Source organism: Mytilus californianus, unplaced genomic scaffold, assembly GCF_021869535.1.
Source record: "Mytilus californianus isolate M0D057914Y unplaced genomic scaffold, xbMytCali1.0.p SCAF_1, whole genome shotgun sequence".
Taxonomy (NCBI): Eukaryota; Metazoa; Mollusca; class Bivalvia; order Mytilida; family Mytilidae; genus Mytilus; species Mytilus californianus.
In genome coordinates, this window is record NW_026262581.1 from 48,791,718 (window position 1) to 48,815,823 (window position 24,106).

Here is a 24,106-nt window from a genome sequence, read left to right on the forward strand (position 1 = left end):
TTTTATCCTGTCTAGTACTATAGACAAAATTTCTCATAACATTTCATTGCATATAAGAAAAAAACCATCACTAGAAGTTAATCAGTCAAAATTTCACCCTTTTTTTGTCTTGTGTGCAAGCTTTAGTAACCATGTAACCTCAAGTTTCCATGCATCGCAGTTTTCGTATGAAACTGGATGTGACGTACTATGAGTTTGTGGTATTACACCTTAAACTTTATACAAAGTAGCAATGAATGCTTGATATTGCAGAATTTAACAGAAAAAGCAATCATAATTTTGAACTAGTGGCTTTAATCCTTAAAAGTACGACGTCTCAACTCACGAAAGTTTCAATCGATCGTGTACCACTTAAGGTAAATAAAATACTTACCTTTTTAAGAGCTAAAGAGGTCTTCCGAAATAAGTTGGATGAATATTTTTTATGGGATTTTTGTTTTTTAAACATTGTTTGTGTTGTTGTCTAAAGTTATTTTCTTTGCAACCGTGTAGTATGTTTTTCTTCGTACTTTGTACCCTTTAAAGTAAATTAACCTATCATTTGGAGTGCTGTAAAATTTAACTTGCTGTGGACATGAAATTGTTTTCAAAAAGGTCATTCCTGACACAACTGCGGTGCTTTCGACATAACTATTGTATGTTTATGTAGTTAACTTAAAGAAACAGTGGTTACATCATGAATAGTAAAATAGTGTTAGATGAAGACAACATTAACGGTTAAACACTTTATCTTCTTTGTTGAGTGGTTGCTATGATAAAGGTTGGTGTTTGCAATTAATTTTTTAAATAGAACCATTACCTTAAATGTATGTATTTACTTGCTTTATGTTAAGCCAAGATTATGCTGATGTGACAAAAATGCACGTATTGAATTACAAAATGTCAAGTCAAATAACATTCACCTAAAGACAGAAAACGCTTGAGATTTAAGACATTTTCGAGTTTGTTGGTATTGATGAACCACCAGTTTATGTATGCAACAACATGCCAATTTCCTTTGAGATTGTACAAAATATGTGTAGATGTGATTTCAGTCTTTTTCCCCCATAACTCCCATCAGCAAAAACACTTTTGTAATATCTCAAAACCCGTTTGATTGATAAGTTTGTTTTAAAGCGTATATATCCTTAGTCAACTGGTTTATGTCAATGCTAAAGCATCAAACCTGGTTACATGCTCTTCAGAGAAATAGAACCAGAACGAGTATTGCATGTCGTAGAGCAGATAGATGTTTCGGGCGCAGTAAAATTGTAAAGTGTCACTGTCATTGGTATGCTATTAAAGACCGAATCTGTATATTTCCTTAACATATAAGAACATTTCTCAAATAAGACCTGTTATCCTTTAAGTGATGTTTTATTACAATACCCTGTGTTTTACAAGACTCAATTGTTGGTAAAGCATTGATATATTTCGATCTCTTTTAAATTGTATTAATGTGAAATTGAACACTTTTTGACAAGCAAAATGTAGTCACAGAAAATTTTAACATTTGTGTGCTTTGAGTTTTTTTCTTAACATTTTCCAGTGTAATCGATCGTCATTTTTCAACACTCAATCATATCCTTAGATATTTTAACTTTTAAAGACTCTTGAGCATGTTTTACTGTGGTTATTGGTAGCTGTCTCATTGATGTCTATAATATGTCTGTTTTATTTTCATTTTTTAAATACATCTTAAATGGATGAAAAATACAACACATATTCAAAAACTGCGAGCTGTGTTCAACATTTAATTTTATTCAAAAATAATACTGTGTGTGTCAAATGTGGATTTCGGTGATATCCTGTACATGCTCATCGTGTGTATCCATTAGACGGCCTTCTTCGACAAATCATGTGACAATTAACAGTTGCGCAGTATTTGTTCGTTGAACAATCTCTATCAGCAAGACAGTCTTTTTTACAACCAATTTTCCCATTTACTACTGACTGGGAAACGACCCCTGAACCAGAAGTACGTACTGATCCACCACGTCTCAAAGAAACTGTATCTAATACATCAAGTCCACTTCTTCTAAGGTTGGTTGCGTCAAGAAAATCAGAACCTGCTTGACCAGACATTCCACGACTTCTACTTATTGTTTCCAAATGAGCATTGCTAGATAGTTCTAAATTTCTAGCCAGACCAGATGAAACAATTCTGCTGCCAGAGGATAAATGGCCATCATTACTCGAAACTCTGGTCACGCCAGATGATAAACTTCTAACTATTTCACTTCTTATAGAGTCCGACAATCCAGATGCACCAATTATACTTCCAGAAGAAATTTCGACACAGTAGCTGCTACAACCATTGTGAATACATTTATGTCCTGAACGACATAATTTATCTCCTCCACACCCATAATAACAGTTACTGATACTGTCATCGTCAGATAAAGCACGTGACATACCGGCTGAGGAGCCTCTAATGATTTCAGATACAGATGCCCTGCTTCCAATAGAACCCCCAGAAAATCCTCTACTAGCTGATGACCCGCGTGATAAAAAGCCATTGCCTGTTCCATGAGATGTTCCAACTGCTCTTGATCCTGTTCGTCTATTTGCATCAATTACATCCAGTACAGAAAGAGATCCAACACCACTACGTCCGTTTATGTCTCTTCCAACTGTGTTTTCGACCTGTAAAATCTTCTTCACTCCATGTTTGTCTAATGCATGCTTTTCTGTTGGTGAATAGGCTGTAATAATAAATATCGAATCATTTTTACAAAATTCACAAATCAAGTTATACAAAATACAAAACATGTGAACTACTGTCTACATATGGATTTCAGGATATATGTAGTTATTGCAAATAAGACAACTATTCACCATACCAGATGTAAACTTGTAAAACCTTCTGCACTCCATGTAGATCTAATGCATGCTTTTCCGTGGGTGCATAGACTGTAAAATTAAATATCTGACAATTGATATCATCTTTACTAATCAAGTAATATCATAAACAATACAGGTTAACTAATATTTATATATTTATATAAGGATACTTGTATTATTGCCGATAAAACAACTATCCACCATAGACCAAATGGCGAGGTTATCAACAGTTGCAGGTACAGTTCGGTTTCAGCACTGAGCAAAGCCCATACCTTATCGTAAGCTATTAAAAGACCCCATGATAAGATTAGAAACAATTCAAAACACAAAACCATTCGTTTCAAACTTTTTCATTATAATTTACAAAAATATGCAGATGTTGGTAATATGCCTTCTTGTGATTATGTACGAAAGTTGATTATGTTTAAGAACATTTCTGCGGTAAGATATTTAGATTTTATCTACACATTGAAAAAAACTTTTGTTAAACAGCTTATATATATCGAAATGGCCAATAAAATAACTTTCTTACCGGTTACTGTCATTGTGGTCAATGCCGTCAAAAAGAATATGGTCTGGAACCTCATCATTTCTAAGAATTCTGAAATTGTACAGGATAGTATCATATCTAAGAAAATCATAATTCACACATTTTATTTTAATACGAATCATTTAATAGAAAAACTTTGTTTTATTTTACTATACAACTGTACGACAGTAAAATTTCAGAAACTATGCTCTTTGAGGCTAATATTTTCTTTGGGAGGTATATAAAATGACAAAACAATTTTTATACTAAGCCAATATGTGGGGTGTATTGTGCTTGTATTGGAGCTACAGGTTGTTCAAAATTGATATGTAGTGGAAGGATTATACCTGAAGAAGGAATGTAAATCAAAATAAATCTGAAAGTCGATAGAAATTTGAAATGAACATTTGAAGATGCATTCTGAAAATAACAAAAAAGAAAACAAATTGAGAAAAGAAGGAAATGGTGCCTATATTTCGACCGTTATGATCTTTTTAAAGGGATATCTTCGAAATAAGAAAAAAGAAAACCAAATTGAATTTGAACAGTGTTCCTTAATAAAAATATAAAAGTTAAATATATTTATGCACCAGATGCGCATGTCGACTATTAATTTTCTTTCAGTGAAACTGGAGGCTATATTTCAAGATTTAAAATGTTATACCGGGGTTGAAGAGCTGAAAATTAATGTATAGACAAATCTGGGAAAGGAACCAGAGCAATAAACCGTATAAATCAAGCTACAACTATATTATCTATACCACAACTTTATTATTTATTTTTTAGAGAGATAAGGTTGATATTACAAAATAGATAGACATGTTAGATATCGATTCAGCAAAATATACATCTCGAACTTGCATAACATTCATTGATTGTCAAGTCTTAGTATAAAATAGACATTTACTTTTTACAGTAATTAAACTTTCGAAAGGAACATAAATTTGTATATCAATAAATAAAAACATTATTTCAGTCAGATTTTCAATTCCAATAGATTAAAATACAGCTGCGAAAATCAGTTGTGCCAATAAATTATACTTTGATGCAGTACTTTGATACTGTATCTTACACTTAATTACTTGGATCCATACCAAAATGTTAAAAAATGCATAAGGCTTTAAACTTTCTAAATCATATTTATTTATACTGAATAGTTACGATTAAGATTTAGTAATTTCTTACCTTTGTTTGTAACAACTGGAATTATTTCTAGTGAATAGTGTTTTACAGGATCCCAATCGTTCTTTTATACCGTTTTCAATTGTTTTGTTTATCATACACATGTACACAAGGAAATTTGTACCTGAACCGCAATTGATGAATTTGTTAATTTTAATTGAACTTTAAATGTCATGCTCTCGTTGTACTAATAAATTGCAGATAATGTCTATCTTAAGAAATGTACTAAGGGTCAATAACACATTTTGTTTCCTCCTACATCAGATGTATTTTCCATTACATCATAATACATGTAGGTATTATGAAATATTGTTTTCACCTGCTAGTTATGTTCTCAAATAAACAAATTATATATTTAGTAGAAGCCAGAGACTTGTACAGTTTGAAAAAAAAAATGATAAACTGAAATCTTTTATTTACTTATAGGCGATACCAATTTTTGTCTTTGATTTTTTTGGGAAAACCGCTGTTTGATAATCATTTCACCTAAAGTTAGAAAACTGATCTAAGGTATAAATATTTCAATCTAGTAGCAAGACTCACAATGTGTCTGCACATTAATCACTAGTCTTGGTCAAATCATAAAATACAGGACTAATTTCAAAATCAATTACGAATTGTGTGGCATTGGTTTTTTGTCGAAGACTATATGTTATCCTAAAGATGTCTTTTGGTTATTTCTGTTTATCTAATAAACGTACACCCACATATCCTCTAATGTATAACCAATAATGTATTTGATTTTTCCGTCAATCGTCAGAGTAGTTCAATAAATGTTAAATTTTATCAATCAAACCTTTAGTCCTTTGTTGAAGACTTATCAACTGATTTAGTAAACACCATAGGCTAGGGTAAATTGTGTGTTTTTACTCCGGAATAGAAAGATGACAATATTAAAACTTAGAAATCGATTTTGTTCAATATGTCAATTTCCAGTGTTAATGCGACTCTTCAGATTTTGTTTGTTACCTTGATTTTTAATTTTTTAATCAAATAATGTGATTTGACTATCGATAAACTGTTGTTGCTGCACATCATTTCAACCAGCATCAATAAAAGACAACAATCTAGATACAAAGCAAATGACCTCATCTTAAAAAAATTAATAAAAGAGGCGGAGATACCACAGGGTCTTAAAAATCATCAGATGAGAGAAAAATGAAAACGCTATTGCAAATAAAAAAGATAGAAAGACGACGAAAAGAAAAACAAATTGACAGAACACTACATAGATAACTAATGAATAAATAACACAAACCCCACCAAAAACTTACACATCCTTGATAAATGTGAAATGTAAGCACTCACAAACAAATAAAAGAGCACGTACATTTGTCTAAAAGAGAAATTAAAATATGTTCTAATTTGTTTTTCTTCTTCTCTGTGCGAATATATTTGTATAAATTCTACTAAAAATTAGCAGAAAAAATAGTTTTTATTAACTTATTTGCATTTTTGTTAGGTTCTGCATAATTTTCCTTTTAAAGTTTTTTTTTAGACCTATTAATCCATAAATTTCAAATCTGAGTGTCTAAATTGGTATAATACAACAGGTTTGCTTTAAATGCACTTTAGTGTACATTTGTGTCATTACGCTCTTTGAAAATTTTTTTTGTGACGTAACATTTTCGTTATTGCACATCTGTTATAACACATTACTTAGTTTAAAGCTTTGAACGTAGTTTCTCTTAGGTCAATCGACCAAATAGCTAAGGGAAGCACTATTTTGTAAGATATAACCTAATTTATTATGGTATAGATAATTCATATTTAAGGTTTTTCTTTTCGCATAGCACATCGAGGGGGTGTCAGGATTTATCAAATGAAAGACCTGACACGCTTCGATGTTTTATAAGACAAGAAATTACTTTAAAAATGCATTATCTGACTTATATACCGTCAAAAAATATTATTTTCTGCAAAGATTTTCATCCTTTTTTACTGATCACACTAAAGTGGGATATTCTTTTTGCACGCGTTTAGGTTTAAATAGGCCCTTCGGCAAATTTATGATGTGAAATAGAACGCACTAATAAAATTTATAAACATCATTATCAAGTAACAATAAAATTATTACTGTGACTGCATGAAGCAAGCCACAAATGAATCGGTACGAAGTATGAAAAATACAAGTCAATTTGTTAGTAATCTATTGTATCAACTGAATGGATGAAAGGAGACGCTATGTTTTTTTTTTTCTCTTTTTACAACATTTTTATCTCGGAAAAGAAGATTAATTTTTTCAACAATTTTTAATGAACTACTCAGAATAATATTTTTGTCTTTTTACAAGCTGCGAAGTCCTTAACATGGATATTTACAAATGGACGTTAAGCAACAAAAAATCAATCAATATTTTGTTTGGCAATACAATATTTTGTTTAAACTGAGAATATTATCCCCCCCCCCCCCCCCCCCCCCCCCACTAATTCATATCGTACGTGGTTGTTAATTTTTATAGAAAATGAGAATATTTGGTAAAGATTATAAATGTAAAAAGTTAAGAACTGGCACGAAATCGTGACTACATGTGTTTACACATAACACAAAAAAAAAATCATCTATAGGTCATAGACAGGCGAAGGGTACCAAAGGGAAAAAACAAACAGACAAACAACAGAACACAAAACACAACATAGAAAACCAAAAGCTCATCTTAGCTCAAACCCGGTAATAAGTCTAATTCTGTAGTTCACATTCGGGGAAAAGGGGACGGGTTATAGTTACGACAATTGGAACATATCCGTTGTCATCTGTGTAACGGATATCCAATAACGGTTAACCAACCCGTGATGGCGTTTGTAAAATTTTCGAAGGGACTAATTCAACCTCACCACTTGGATTTTTGGTTTAATAGCTTCCGTGTGAGCAGCAACCTTCTATCAAGGAAATACAAGCCCTGGAATATCGTATCAAATGGGAGATATATACACCGTGTGTAGGCACTGCTGGAATGTGGCTACATAGAAATCATCGTAAAGTTTTGTTTTCAACCGGCCATCTTAGTCAATTTCTAGATGTAAGACAAGATATGAGGCAGACTTAACTGTATCTATTGTATCCTTTATTTCAAGTTCGATGGGATAGATGCGTTCAACATAGTCACTAAATTTTGAATTATTTAGTGAGAGAACATCGCATATATAGCGGAAAGTGAAATTAAAGGACACTGCTAACTTCTTTTCTTTCTTCGTAAGAAGTTCCTGTATGAAGTCAACCTCATATGAAAAAAGGAACACGTCGCAAGTAGAGGAGTACAGTTGCTTCCCATGTGAATGCCGATTGTTTGATGAAAATCACGTCCTCCAAACGCAAAACATATGATGTAAATCAAAACCCAGCATCTTGTGAAGGTCAGTTTCAGAGAATTTGTTGTTTGAATCAAAGTGATTTTTAACAAATTACGATTCATCCCTTCCTAAGACGAGAAACTTGTAGACTGTTCTTTTTTATGAAACAAATTTAACGCAGAACCAACTCTTTCAATTTGTCTTTTAGTTTGGAATGCGGAATACTCGTGTAAAATGTAGAAAAGTCAAATGTTGTAATACTATTACAAGATAAGAGAGTCTTAGATTTTATGTATTCCAATACAGTGTCAATCAATAAGATTTAAAAAATCCTACACACAAATGTGTTATATTTGGCTTGTTTTCAAATGTTATGAAAAGTTTTGCTTTATCTAATTTATCTCACATAATGTCACTTTATTGTAGCGATGAATTAACAAAGCTTCACATTATTTGTTTTGAATGTAAAGATATGCGTCAACGACGTTTTTTGAATTTCAGTCTAATAAACGGGAAAAAAGAATGGTTTCTGCCCTAATCTTATCGAAGATGGAAAATTAAAAGCAAAACCGCAATTGGAAACAACACACGATAACTATCAAATGAATTAAAGGTTCATGTAAATTGTAGTTTGAATATTAATCATGGAAAATAATGACCTTACAGAGGTCATTATTTTATGTCTTGAAGCAAATTTCATTAAAACTTGTTATCGTCCTGGTTTATTCTTCAAACGAAAGACCTATCGTTCTGAAAGAAAATAACTCCATAAAGGTATATAAGTTAGTATTTATAATATCATTGATTCCACATGATATATTATAAATATATTCGAAATAATATCAAAAAGTTCATTGTTGTATTTGTATATATCATGTTAGCACAATGGAATTACTGTACAGGATTCCCTATTATTATTACATTGTATAGACTGACATCACAGGAAACAAGTTTTGGAAGAATCATCAGTGGCTTCGACACAGTTGTTATAAAACTCAGCGACTATATGATAATCCAAGTGACTAGAGGACAATCTTAGCGACTAGATTTAGATGATAATCTAGTCGTCACGGATTTTCCCGCGCATCAGATATTGAAATCATTTAGAACTCGAACATTTTCTTCCTTAAACAAAACACCTTTTTGGGAATGATCAATGATGTTATACGGTTTTCTGATATTCTAACGGTGATAAATAAATCTGGTAAATAAATTGTGTTGAGTCAAACAAACGAACGCATTTCATTAGGAAGCAAGGTTATTTCTAATCAACTATGATGAGAAACAGTCTTTCCAGTTTATATGGTTTGTACTAAAATCAAGAAGGAACACTTCGTCGTAAAGTGAACTATATCATATGATGACGCTACATAATATATCTTTATACATACATGTCTGTTTGATCTAATAATATGATGATCTATTTGGGGCACCTTCTTTTGATTTAAAATTAGAAATACAATGCCCTGGTGTTATTAAAATCAAATGACTAGATTTTCTTTTCCTTTTTTTTTTGCCATGACATTGTCAGTGTACTTTCGACTTATGACTTTGAATGACCGACTTTCAGGCAACAAAAAATGCGAAACACCCTACATTTGTAGCAGACGAAATTCCATACTGGTCAAGTGGCTTTGATTCAATAGTGATCGACTCAAACAAACTGAGAATTAATATTCGAACTTTAGTTTTATTTCTGAAGATTTCCAAATTGATTCATTGCAAAAGTCAACGTTCACCTTGTATATATATATATAATTCCATATGATCTAGAACATCGGTGAAAATCGGTTAACTGCTGTGGCCAAAATTAAGAGCTATACAAAATTTATAAAAAGAATAGCTTATCTACATAATTTTAAAATCTAAACAATTTCAACAATAAAAAAATATCTAATGATTTTTAAACGTATTTTGAAATCATAGAATTACCAACTATAAAATAGAAATCAATTAGGCTATGAATAAGTGGATTAATTTCTATGACTGAAAAGCACGACACATTCAAATGTAAGAAGTTATACCCATTACATCAATGTTGGTCACGTTTGTTGTCATGTTGCATGTATATCAATATCTTTTTTTTCTGAAATATTATGTTGGTGGGGAATTACAGCCAATCAACTGGTACAAAAGGTATTTCAACCTTTTCTGATCACTTCACATGTAGATAAGGCAATACCTGAAGTTTCAATATTTGCATTATATTTGGCTAAAATCAATGAAACATGCATATTATGCCTAGTTGGTAGTAATATAGATTTTTGTCGAAATATTATGTGGCTTTTCGTGTTTTATTGGGTTTTTAGTGTACTATTTTATTACTTAAATTGGTATATACTTTTATAAGAATTCAAAAATCTCACATGAAATGCAATGTTCAACCAGATTAACAAGTTGTCAAGTTGAAAATTACACGAATTGCTCTTGTTGATCAAAATAATTACGTAAACGGATGGAGTTTACCAAAACAACCATAATCTAACTTGCATAAAAAAGGGAGACATAATTATCACTAAATGAAAGTTTGTATTACACATATGTTACTACCAGTACGGTTGGTCTGAGCTGAATTTAATGAATTAGGGTTTGGACACAAGCTTTGCGTATTTTTATTTTCATAAAAAAAATTTATAGAATGAAATAAAGTAAAGCATAAGTCAATATAGCAAGTTGGGTTCTGTTATAGGTATAAAACCACTTATCCAGGCCCGGTCAGTCAGAGCATACAAAAAAGAAGTACGTATTAAAAACCAAATAGTTCTGCGCATAACTGTTTCTTCGTCAATAAGTAAAGCATGTGGGTAATTTTGGTATCAATTGAAGGCTTAAGGACTTAATCACTGTAGAATCCATTTTGAATAATAAAAAAGTATATGAAACTAAAATAGGACGGTATATTTGCTCTGTCGGTCAAATCAGGTGAACCCGTTTTTGTACCGAAAACACGAGCACTCTCATATGAAATCAAAAGGATGTTGAATTTTACAGTAAAAGTTAGGATAAGGTATAGTTTTGACAGGAAATGGCTGTCACTTTATCTGAACTTGAAACAAAATAGCTATGAATGCATGAAATAGCAGAATTTAACATAGAAAGCACCCATAACTATGAATTAGCGGCTATATTCCTAAAAACTACAACGTCTTAACTCATGAAAGTTTTAATTGTTCGTGTATCACTTAAGGAGAAGGAAATTGTTGGTTACTCATTCTTCAGGAAAAGAGGTCTTCCGAAAATAAGAGTTGGGTGCGCTTATTTTTTATATGTAATTTGTTTATTTAACATTGTTTGTGTTTTTGTCAAACATTCTTTTTTTTTCTTTTATTGTCTGTATTCCTTCGTATTTGATACTTTTTTCATTGTGCTTAACCTGAAGGCTTTGGCCTATCGCAATACCATTTGTTAATAGTTTACCAAATAGCAGTTTGAATTTATCTCCATAAACTGATCAATTGATTAAATATTTAAGCTAATTACTTCAGTGAGAGGTTGTTAGTAAGAAGTGAGCGCTGTGATATAGAAATAATGCTTCCCATCCAACTTCAATTATTTAATGTCTGTGTAATGAAATGGAAATAAAAACATCACCTACTATAATATAAGGCACTGGTTTATAATTTGTTTACTATAAAAATTACCGATCTTCTGATATTGAAGAAAAATAAATTTTAATCAGTCATTTTAAACTAAAATTTCATCAAAGATACCAGGCTGATGATTTTTGTAAGCCAGTCACAAGTTTTGTCTACCGAAGACTAATGAGTAAGACTTGATTAAAAAAAATTGAAATGCGAAATTAAGTAAGAAGTTGAAGAGCAGAAAACAAAATTCCGCAAGGTTTAGCCAAATACTGCCTATAAGTAATATAATCCTCGGGGTAGAGCATCCTTAGTATTTTGAACGATTCAAATTTTTGCAACACAGTTAATTTATAGTTTTGATCATATGAATGATAATTCATGTTAACACAAACTACTGAGCTTGTGATAAATAAATAGATTACAGGGGAATCTGTATGATTTATACAACTGTGAATGTGACCCATATTTCAACAGTTTTTGTCAAAATTTTAATCATCTTTAAAATAAATTTCAGTGTTCTTTTAAGAACAGAGGATATTATTTTGAAACGAGAAGCTAACATCCGTATATATTTTTTTTTCTATTTTTAGGCTTCTATATATGTATATATTTATAAGTAGGCGATCCATGGTGTAGGTATGGGTGACTTCTCAGTCAAAGACTAGTGGCGGAACCAGACTTATTGAAAAGGGGAGGGCGCTACATTTGTTGGTTCTATAAACAGTTGGGTTTTTTGGGGGAGAGAGGGAGGGGGGTGTGGGGCTCGGACCAAATTTTGGCAAATCTCCCTGTTAATTTAAAATTAAGTCCCAGATAAGAGGGGGCAGATCACCTGCCCCCCGTCTCAATACACCTTAAATGACAGAAATGTTTGTTTTTCTTCGTCAAGAACGGAGGAATCATTAAATACCACTATGTACTTGGAATGTTATTCAGAATGTTATGGGAAATAAACGGCAAAAAATGTAAGTTCTTTAAAGGACTTCTTATTTGCTACATCGTAGGAGACGTCATTGCATGTGTAGCATTAAACTGGCACACGTTTCTCGCTAGAATAGCCTACTGGATGGGTAAATTAGGGACCATATTCAAATCTTATTCGCTAAAACTCAATAGTCTTAAAAACTAAATTATCCCTACACCCGTTAAATTTATAGTCCGGGGTGCAGTCGGGAGAAACAATTGGAATTGTTATTGTTCCTTCCGGCTGCACTTCCTGGAAACTACCCCAAAACATTTACCAGGATAAATTATAGACATCCAAAATTAAGAATAGGATTTTACCTAGAAATCTTTCAAGAAGGGGGAAATCTTTCAAGAAGGGGACCTTTATTCTAATGTTTTATCAAGATATTCCTTAATTTATAATTACATCACGGTCGACACAAGGTGAACAATATGATAAAATTTCTAAACAATATCATGAACTAAAGAAATATCTGAAACTACTATTTGTATTTAGTTGAATTTATTTGCTCTGTTTATTTTCTTTTCAATTTGTTTTTTGCTGTTTTTAGTTTTTTATTTTTGCTTATATAATATAAAGCATAGTTTATATAATTATTTGCAAATATGTTCACTGGGGGGGGGGTCTCTTCTTATATGAAGTTATATGCATATGTGCCGCTGTTTTTGAAATCCAGACTGCACACCTGTACCCAAAAAACTCATGTTGAGACCCCCCCCCCCCCGTAATAATGTTTAACTGTAATACTAAAACCATATTGAGGAATAAAGGTATATATGCTACACATAGAATGCAAATACACGTATATGTACATGTTTTATGAATTTAAGGCGCAGTTATTATATATTTATAATATATATAAGTAAGCCGCCTTCCAAAACCATATGTATTTAGTATATATGCAAACTACAGCGACCTATATAATGACCAGGCTGGCGGACGTGAAAGAGAGCATCAATTTATTCGCCGTTCACATTCTCCGTAAAGAAATGCGGTTGGATTTTGTCTTTAACATGTGACATTCTTTTGATTTTCTTAATTTTCGATTACTGTAAATGTATATATCTTTGATTCGTTTTGTTTTAATCTGTGTCAAAAAGGAGTTTACCATGACGTAATAGGTGTTTGCACATAACATAATAGGCGTTTGCCATTAACGTAGTAGGTGTTTGCACAAAATGTAATAGGCATTTGCACATAAAGTAATAGGTGTTTGCGCATAATGTAATACGTGTTTGCACATAACGTACCAGTAGATTCACATGACATCTTGAATTTAATGTATCAATTATTTGGCAAAACGCATATAAGCTTTACCATTTTATATTATATTTTTCACAGAAGATACATATGTATAAACACAACATAAAGCCATTAAGATATAATATGATGAGTTTTTCATAGAACAAAGATGTATCAAAACAAAACGTTTAGCATATTCAACATAACAATCACATTTGAGACAGGACGCAATTATTAACTGACTTACTTAAAGGAAGAATAGACACAACATAGAGGAAATGTGAAAGAACGTAAAGGTGGTTGATCATAAAGTTTAGAGGTATTCACAGAATATACAGTAGTTACAACATAATGTAATGCATATTGCACACAACAAAGCATATTGCACACAACAAAGCATATTGCACACAACAAAGAATAGCAATGACATATCATACAATTGTTTGACAAAACAAATAGTTATTTTAACATAACACAGAGATGCAGTGTCAAGAAATAAAGGCATTTACACATAATATAAAGATGAAATGACAGGACGTAAAGACAAAGCGACAAAACACATTAAATATTTACACTATACGACAGTTACGGCGTTCCATATTGGTGCATTTTTTTTCATATGCAATTTGTTTATTCAAGATTGTTTGTGTTGTTGTCTAAATTTGTTTTGTTGTCTTTTATTGTCTGTATTTCTTCGTTTTTGATACTCTTTTATTGTTTTTATTATGAAAGCTTTGACCAATCACAATACCAATTGCGCAAATACTTGACCAAATTGCAGTTTGAATTCATCTCCAAAAATTGATCATTTGGTAAAGTATCTTTCTTCAGTGAGAGGTTGTTAGTAAGAAGTGAGTGCTATGATATAGAAATAATGCTTCCCATCCAACTTAAGTTATTTAATGTCTGTGTAATGAAATTGAAATGAAATAATCACCTATTATGATATAAGGCACTGGTTTATAAAGGTATGACTTTGACATGAATACGTCTATCCTAATGACATTTTATGAATAATTAGTTTGGTAAGTCAATGATTTATTACTTTGTTTCTAACAGGAAGTTTTTGTGTAATTGACATTTGGATATTTTTTTCTATAACAATTAGTGATCTGCTGGTATTGAAGGGAAATAATTTATAATCAGTCATTGTAAACTAAAATTTAATCAAAGATGTACGGCTGATGATTGTGTACGCCTAGTCAAGTTTTGTCTAGAGAAGACTAAACAAGAAGCTCGAATAAAAAAAATTGAAATGCGAAATTAAGTAAGAAGTTAAAGAGCATTTCTAGAGGTTTTGCCAAATACTGCTTATAAGTTATCTAATCCTCGGGGGTAGAACATCCTTAGTATTTTGAACAATTCAAATTTTTGCAAACAGTTAATTTATAGTATATGACTGATAATTCATTTGAACATAGACTACTAGGCTGGTGATACCCTAATAAATTAAAGAGGAATCCATGATTTATACAACTTTGAATGTGACCCATATTTCAACAGTGTTTTTCAAAATTTTAATCATCTTAGAAATAGAAGTGTTCTTTTAAAAACTGATGATAATATTTTAATAATCATGGAAATGATATTTAGATCAAATTTCTTATAGAATGTCAATATGAAGGGAGTGGATAGTTTACAGAACAAAATTTTGCTGATCATAATGTAAATTATTTCCCTTTATTACTAGCAGATTAGTTTTAGTCTGTTGTATGAATACACCCGTATTATTACAGCCTTTTGTCATCACAGGCTGTTTCCTAGTATCGATAAACCTGAAAATCATAAACGGCATTTTCTTACATTAAAATATATGAATAGAGGTATTGATTTTATTAACTTATCTAGTATATTCAATAACTCTACCATCCATAGCCAAATACCTCCATATTTTGATAATACAGAACCACCTATTATTTCGTATTCGTACAAAAAAAAACCAGCAGAAGTTTGATTTTTAATTATACGTCAGTACCATCAGACGTCAATATAGAAAATAATGCTCCTTCCACTTTCGACTGTGAAACATCTAGTTTAAAATATGTTCCCTATTTTCATGTCATTATAGGAGACCTCAACAGCGTAGAAGACCGTGAGGTTAAAATCTTTCTTAAGAAAGGACCTAAATATCGTCCTACATCTGGAAACAGTGTCGTCAGGTCATAACAGACGTTCTGTGTGCCTACTGTAAAAATTGGTGTAATCGTGAAAAATCTGATAAAAAATCTCTGGACAGTTATTTGAATAAAATTATGAAAACTTGATATTCGTATATCTCATTTTGAAAACTATATTGAAATTAATGATAGGGTTTATGATATACCCTTTTCTAGAATAAAAACTAAACTCCAAGTACTCGCAAAGTTGTTTGCGTTCGTACCGGCAGACAAAGCAGCCAATAATGTAGTGGTGGTGTGGCGCATATACTACATGGAAGTTCTCCAAAACAAAATTATCAATTCTTCTACATTCAGGTCCGTACGCTCCAAAGAGAGTCAAATTGTAAACAAGCAAATCACTGCCAATGGGTCTTCAATGCAGCAAGAAACTCCCGCACCCGGAGGCGTCCTTCAGCTGGCTCCTAAACAATTAAGTATACTAGTTCAGTGATAATGGACGTCATACTAAACTCCAAATTATACACAAGAAACTAAAATTCAAAATGATACAAAACTAACAAAGGCCAGAGGCTCCTGACTTGGGACAGGCGCAAAAATGCGGCGGGGTTAAACATGTTTTTTGAGATCTCAACCCTCCCCCTATACCTCTAGCCAATGTAGAAAAAACAAACGTACAACAGTACGCACAGTAAAACTCAGTTTAAGAGAAGTCCGAGGCCGATGTCAGAATAGGAAACAAAAGAAAATAAACAAAATGACAATAATACATAAATAACAACAGACTACTAGCAGTTACTGACATGCCAGCTCCAGACCTCAAGTAAACTGATTGAAAGATTATGTCTTCATCATATGAATATCAGGCACAATCCCTCCTGTTAGGGGTTTAGTATTATACCGTCATAAAATATATGAGAAGAACATAACCCGTGTCATGCCAACAACTGGTTTTAGAATAGATATGTTTAATTCCGATGCAAGGCCCTATAAGTGAATCAATATTAAAGGCAAAATATGCAATCTTTAATGATCTGACAACAGTATCGTAACTATATTCCTTCTTAATAAGTCTGTTTAAAGGTTTTGTTAGTTTTTGAGGTGAATACTGACATTTTTGTGCTTTGTAAAGAATATTACCATAAAAGATTGGATGTGAAATAGCCGAACGTATAAGATGTCTGCATGTTGAGTTATATCTACGAATGATGTCCTTATACCGATGATAAAATTTAGTAAATGTTTTGACTAGTTTATGATATCGAAAACCCTGGTGTAATAATTTTTCAGTAATATATAAATTTCTCTCGCTAAAATTTAATACGTTGTTACATACACGAGCGAATCGTACAAGTTGGGATATGTAAACACCATAAGATGGTGACAAGGGAACGTCACCATCTAAAAATGGATAATTAACGATAGGAAATGAAAAATCATCTCTTTTATCATAATTTTTTGTATTAAGCTTCCCGTTAATGATATAGATATCAAGATCGAGGAAAGGGGAGTGGTCATTGTTAGTATTAGCTTTATTCAAAGTAAGTTCAACAGGATAAATTTCTTTAGTATACATACTGAAGTTGTCATTATTGAGAGCCAATATATCATCCAAATATCTAAAAGTATTGTTAAGTTTTTGTATCAGACGTTGTTTCGATGGGTCTTTGCTGATTTTAGTCATAATTGTAACTCATAACAATACAAAAACAGGTCCGCAATAAGTGGTGCACAGTTAGTCCCCATTGGAATTCCGATAACTTGACGATATACGGAATCTCCAAAGCGAACAAAAATGTTATCAAGTAAAAATTCAAGGGCAGATATAGTATCAAAGCATGTCCAATTGACATAGCTCTTTTGTTTGTTGCTACTAAAAAATGACCTAAAAGAGTTTGAACATATGTATTCGCATTCCGACTTTTTAAATGCCCATTTAAATAGGTGTGTGAATTTTTCTTAATAAGAATATGAGGCAAAGTGGTATATAGGGTAGAAAAATCAAAACTTTGAACAGATTCAAAATCACTAATATATGCATGCAATTTATCAAGTACTTCCATCGAGTTTTTGACACTCCAAAAATAGTTAATTCCACTATTTTCAAAGGCCTTATTTGAACAATTTATTATCAGGTTTTTGATTGTACCAAGTGTACTAGTAAGTAGAATAGACAATTTAGTAGTGGAACAATGACTTGAAGACGAAATAAATCTATATTTGTAAGGTGATTTGTGTAGCTTCGGAAGCCAGTACATAGTTGGGACTTTCATTGTAGTTGGTTCTGCTTGTAAAGAAGTAGCTTATAGTTTATGTTTGTTACAGATATCGTTTTTTGAAAATGAAGTCAGTTGGAATGTTGGTGAATTCGTGATTTCCTTTTGCAGAACCTCAATGTAAAATTTACGTCAAACTATAATGATATTATTAGCAGCTTTATCACCCGGGACAAAAACAAATTCCTTGGCTAGTTCTTTTAGTTTATGTTTGATACGAGAGATAGGATTTTTATGGTTGTTGTTAAAAGTAAAATGTTCTTTTAAATGTCGTATACGTATATCAACTATCTTCATTACTGAATTAAAAAAAGAGTCCAAAGATTGTTTGTCAGCTTTTTCCCGTTTTATCCATTTCAAACAGTAAGCACAAAATGAGTATGCTAGATACACTTACTGGAAATGTGAAGATATGATTGAATTTTTAACTTTTCTCCTGGACAACATATATATACGTTTCGGCGATAAAGTGTATTGACAGGTAGTAGGTATTCCTATGGGCACTAATTGCGCCCCTTCAATAGCAGATTTTATTCCTGTATTGCTATGAATCTAAATTTATGACCAAACTCAGTAAAGGCACGTCATTATTACATTTTTGTGACACATTAAACAATACATACCGTTATTTTTGTGATATTTTTCGTTAAATAATCCAGAGGTCTCTAAATATACTACCGAAATTTACCCAAAGGAACTTACTTTGAATAAATCTAACATAAACAGCAGTAGATTTAGACATTTCAATTTCTAAAGGGAAACTCCATACTAAAATTTACGACAAAAGAGACGACTTTTCATTCCCTATGATTAATTTTCCTTTTTTAGACTGCGATGTTCTTTTGGCTCCATCAACGGTGTTTATATATCCCAACTCGTTCGTTATGCCCGTGTGTGTAGTGATGTCATAGATTTTAACGAACATAATCAATGCATCACTGGTAAATTATTCAGTCAGTGATTTCATTACCATAAATTACTTAACACTTTTACTAAATTCTTTCATAGATACAAAGATCTGATTAGTAAATGTGGCTGTACATGTAGAAAACTTATTGAAAACGTTATTTCACATCCTAAATTTTACGATAATATTGTACTAAAAGCGCGGAAATCACCATGTGATCCGTGTAAACTCATCGAACCTTTAAATAAAATTATTAGTAAAGGTTATCTTATTAATGTTGTAATAAGATCTTTGAATATTGTTTACATTGGCACAAATATCGATTTTGTAATCAACAAATTAAAACATAACTAAATTTGTATTCTTTTCGAATGGTCATTTGGATGTATAAATACACATTCACGTTCATTTTCTATATAGAGATTGCTTTATCTATATATAACATTATACATAATTATTATAAGGTTAAATCCAAACTATCCTACTGCCTGTCGATACTTTTATTTTGGCATTGTCATGTCTTCTTTGACTGTCTTTGGCGTTAAAACACTAAATCCCTGGGATGTGTTTTAGTTGATTTTAGTCTCTGATGCACGATTTTTTATTATTGATTGATTTTGGCTTTTAACTAGCTTTCAGTATTTGCGAGTACTCTGAAATCGTACTGTCGTGTTAATTTGACCTGTTACAAACTATCTTTAATATTTACCACCTTTGATAAGTATTTAGTATGACGATAACTTTTCACTGCTGTTCTCGTACGTTGAACAGCAAATTTATCTTTTTTTGTAAAAAATATCTCCGTACTCCTAACTACAAAATTATCATATTTAAATTTACCTGTTTACGTTATTTTATTTAACGTCATTTTGTCCAAGGTTATAGTTGTCTTTTTGACATTGTGTCATAGATCAAATTTATTCGTTCAGTGTATGTTTACTTATTTTTTGTTAATTGTCTTTTTGATTGAGTTAAGCTATTTCAATTGATATTTTATAGTGTGTCTTTCTATATTGTAATGTTACACTACTATTTCAGGTTAGGGTGAAGGTTGGCGCCTGTTAAAACGTTTAAACCAGCTGCATTTGTTTGCACCTGTCCTTAGTCAGGAACCTGTTTTAGTGGTTCTCGTTTGTTGATGTGGTTCTTAAGTGTTTCTCGTATTGAAATAAGTTATGTCGAGGAAAATAACATTCATCTAATGACAGAAAACGCTTGAGAGTTAAGACATTTTTTTTCGAGTTTGTTTGTATTGTTGAACGTCCAGTATATATATGCAACACAATACCACTTTTCTTTCAAATTATACAAAATATGTGTAGTTGTGATTTTGGTCGTGTTTCCTCCCATTGGCAAAAAACACTTTTGCAATATCGAGAAATCCGTTTCATTAATGAGATTTTTTTTAAACGGCTTTAGACTTACTCGACTAATTTTGTCAATGCTTTAGCACCATACCTGGTTACATCTTCTATAGAGAAATATAACCAGAACTCACAGAAAATTTTGACATATGTGTGAACAACAACCCGACCAAAGAGCAGAAAACAGCCACCAATGGGTCTTCAATACAGCGAGAAAAATCCCGCACCCGGAGGCGTGCTTCAGCTGGCCCCTAAACAAAAATATGTACTAGTTCAGTAATAAGACTCTTTTGCATGTTTTATTGTGATGATTGGTACCTGTCTCATTGACGTCTATAATAAGTCTGTTTTATTTTCATTTTTAAATATATCTTAAATGGATGAAAAATACAACATATATAAGAAAACCGCAAACTGTATTCAACATTTCCTTTTATTTAAAAATAATACTGTGTGTGTGGATTTCAGTCTTATCATGTTCATCGTGTGTATCCATTAGACGGCCTTCTTTGACAAATCATGTGACAATTAACAGTTGCACAGTATTTGTTGGTTGGACAATCTCTATCAGCTAGACAGTCTTTTTTACAACCAATTTTCCCATTTAGTACTGACTGTGAAACGACTCCTAAACCAGAAGTGCGTACTGATCCACCACGTCTTAAAGAAACTGTGTCTAATACATCAAGTCCACGTCTTCTAAGGTTGGTTACGTCAAGAATATCAGAACCTGTATGACCAGACATTACACGGCTACTACCTATTGTTTCCAAATGAGAATTGCTAGATAGGCCCAAATTTCTAGCCAGACCAGATGAACCAATTCTGCCGCCAGCGGATAAATGACCATCATTACTTGAAACTCTGGTCAAGCCAGATGATAAACTTCTAATAATGTCCCTTCTTATAGAGTCCGACAATCCAGATGCACCAATTATACTTCCAGATGAAATTTCGACGCAGTAGCTGCTACAACCATTGTGAATACATTTATGTCCTGAAGGACATAATTTATCTCCTCCACACCCATAATGACAGTTACTGATACTGTCATCGTCAGATAAAGCACGTGACATACTAGCTGAGGAGCCTCTAATGATTTCAGAAACAGATGCCCTGCTTCCAACAGAACCCCCAGATAATCTTGTACTGCCTATTCCAAGAGATGTTCCAACTGCTCTTGATCCTGCTCGTCTATTTGCATCAATAACATCTAGTACAGAAAGGGATCCGACTCCACGACGCCCGTCTATGTCTCTTTCAACTGTTTTTTTGACCTGTAAAATCTTCTTCACTCCATGTATGTCTAATGCATGCTTTTCTGTTGGTGAGTAGGCTGTAAAATTAAATATCGAATCAGTTTTACAATCTTCACACATGAAGTAATACAAAATACAATACAGGTTAACTACTACCTACATATGAATATCAGGATATATGAAGTTAATGCCAATAAGACAAGTATTCACCATACACCAAAGGATGATGTAAGCACATACAGGGTCCTTACGGTTTGAGTTCTAATCAATGGAATTACAACATAGTAAGCTATAAATGACCTTACATGACCAAATGTGAAACAAATCAAAAATCAAAAGCATTTGTTTCAAACTTTTACATTATAACTCCCACAAATATGTAGATGTTGGTAATATTCTTTCTTATGTACTTCAATTATATATATTTTTAAGATTTTCTGCAGTGAAGTATATATCTCAACATCGGAAACACTTTCGTTAAAACAGCCCATAAATCTCGTAAAAATTAAATCGAATATTTTTCTTACCGGCTACTATCATTGTGGTCACTGCCATCGATAAGAATATGGTCTGGAATCTCATCATCTCTAACATGTCTAAAAATTCTAAAATTAACAGGATAAACGTTATTTTTAAATCATAACAGACACATTAAATACGAATCAGTTAACAAAATATTTACATTAATATTTACATGTTCATACCTGTCAACCTCTAAAACTGAAAATGCATTGAAGGAAAAAATGTCAGGTCATAACGTGTACGAACTTTATAAGTCCAATTTTAGCATTGAGAGGTTGTTTATATACATGTACCACTGAGTCTTCTAAAAATAATCACTTCTATATTTTTTAAGTATATGAATATTTATCATTAATCATTGTTAAATTATTTTTCTAAAGCAATGCCCTCTTATTATTTTATTCACACTAGTTTACTTCTTTTTATTAATGAATGTCATAAACCAAAGCTGTACATGTAATTAGACATTTAAAGTATTTAAAGACAGCTCTTCTAAAATTCATTCTAAAAACAGAAGTCTCAATAGGCAAAATTTGGGAGGGGGCCTATATTTCGATTTTCATGGTTTTTACGGATATCTTTGAAAATTAAAATGTCTCAAAAAATAGCATAGATGCTATCAATATTTATCAGCCAGATTTGCTTTTCGGCAAATAATAGATTTTCAGTGATACTCAAACCTAAAATATTTGAAAATCCATGATTTAATATTGGCCTTGTAAAAAAAAAGAGCTGATCATACCAAAAAAAATAGAGTAAAGCAAATTCTAGACAAGGAATTGGAGCAATCAATCATGAAATATATGGTTCAATTAATAATTCAATATGACATTGGTTTGAAATTACAAATTCGAAAAAATATGATAGAAATTGTTTTACGAATTAACAAATAAAAAAAGGAAATGAAGCACATTATATATCTCAAACTTCAATCACTTAAATTGATTTTAATTATCTCAAAAAATTACTTCCGATAGATGATTTGAAAACGGAGTAAAAGAGGTTTGTTTTAGTATCATACACTTTGAAGCAGTTTTTTGTTATATTACTTGTGTCTTACTATTCTATTTCAGAAATATAAACAATGCACAACTTTCACTATGCTATTCTGCATATAAGTAATTTAAACTGTTTCGTTTTTCCAAGGGAGCATATTCTTCATTAGAAGTATCATATTATCCTTACGCGTTAAACTTCATAAATTCTAACGTATTTCCTGCTATCTTTGTCACTATTGTATTATTGTTTTGTTTATTTATCATATTTATTTATAACTGATAGTTACCCATAAGCCTTACCTTTCTTTGAAGTTATTCGAAGGATTTCTTGTGAATACTGTTTCACTGCTACAAAATCGTTCTTTTATACGGTATCAATTATTTTGTTTATGATTGACATGCACAAAAGGAAATTTGTAACTGAACCACAAATGATGAATTCGTTAGTTATAGTTAAAAACTTTAAATGTCACGACGATGTCGTAGTACTACGAAATTGCGGATTATGCATATATTAATATATGTACCAAGGTTCAATAACACAGTGTTTCTTCATACAACAGACATATTTTTCATGACATCATAAACTTTAATGTCACCATGTAATATTTCTGTTAAATCGTGGATTATGCTTACTTAAAAAATTCTTTTTTTATTTTTACAACAGACATAGTTGGCATTATGTCATAATACATGTAGTTACTACGAAATATCGCTCTGAATCATTAACAATATGGTTAAATATGCACTTTATTTATTTCGTTATAAATAAGAGACTTGTATTGTTTTAATAAAAATTAAACAGACTTCTGTTTCCCATTGTATGGACATTATTAGTTATTTTTGTTTTATAAGAAAATTGCTTGAAAACCACTCCTTGGCATTTTCTTCGATTGCTGTAGGAAACACAGCGATTATTTACCATTATTATGTATTTAATTTGACCATGGTAGATTTTACGCTAACAAAAAAAGACGAGAACCATTCTAAGTTAACACAAAACTATTGAACAACAACAAAAAATTCTCGGTTTTTATGTATCTAAC

The 24,106-nt window shown here is 31.7% G+C and overlaps 2 protein-coding genes across 2 annotated transcripts in view; both read right to left on the reverse strand.

Moving 5' to 3' along the window:
• Nucleotides 1–23,406, reverse strand: part of LOC127720392 (uncharacterized) — a 173,104-nt gene extending 149,698 nt beyond the window's left edge. The window contains exons 1-3 of the mRNA XM_052226981.1: nucleotides 23,361–23,406; nucleotides 22,068–22,145; nucleotides 21,559–21,617 (exon numbers count right to left, since the gene is read on the reverse strand). Of these exons, the coding sequence (XP_052082941.1) occupies nucleotides 21,559–21,617; nucleotides 22,068–22,134 (126 nt within the window). The 5' untranslated portion in view covers nucleotides 22,135–22,145; nucleotides 23,361–23,406. The remainder of the gene's footprint in view (nucleotides 1–21,558; nucleotides 21,618–22,067; nucleotides 22,146–23,360) is intronic.
• LOC127720423 (uncharacterized) lies at nucleotides 1,720–3,423 on the reverse strand. The gene is made up of 2 exons (XM_052227010.1): nucleotides 3,356–3,423; nucleotides 1,720–2,684 (listed from the first exon to the last, which is right to left on the reverse strand). The coding sequence occupies exons 1-2, from the start codon at nucleotides 3,411–3,413 to the stop codon at nucleotides 1,798–1,800; spliced, it is 945 nt and encodes a 314-aa protein (XP_052082970.1). The 5' UTR covers nucleotides 3,414–3,423; the 3' UTR covers nucleotides 1,720–1,797.
• Nucleotides 23,407–24,106: the final 700 nt, after the last annotated feature.

What these genes read in the sequence shown, in the direction of transcription:
- LOC127720423 (XM_052227010.1), bottom strand. Translation starts at nt 3,413, where the DNA reads ATGATGAGGTTCCAGACCATATTCTTTTTGACGGCATTGACCACAATG. An exon ending in GACCACAATGACAGTAACCG is followed by an intron (nt 2,685 to 3,355) that starts GTAAGAAAGTTA and finishes TTATTATTACAG; the next exon opens with CCTATTCACCAACAGAAAAG.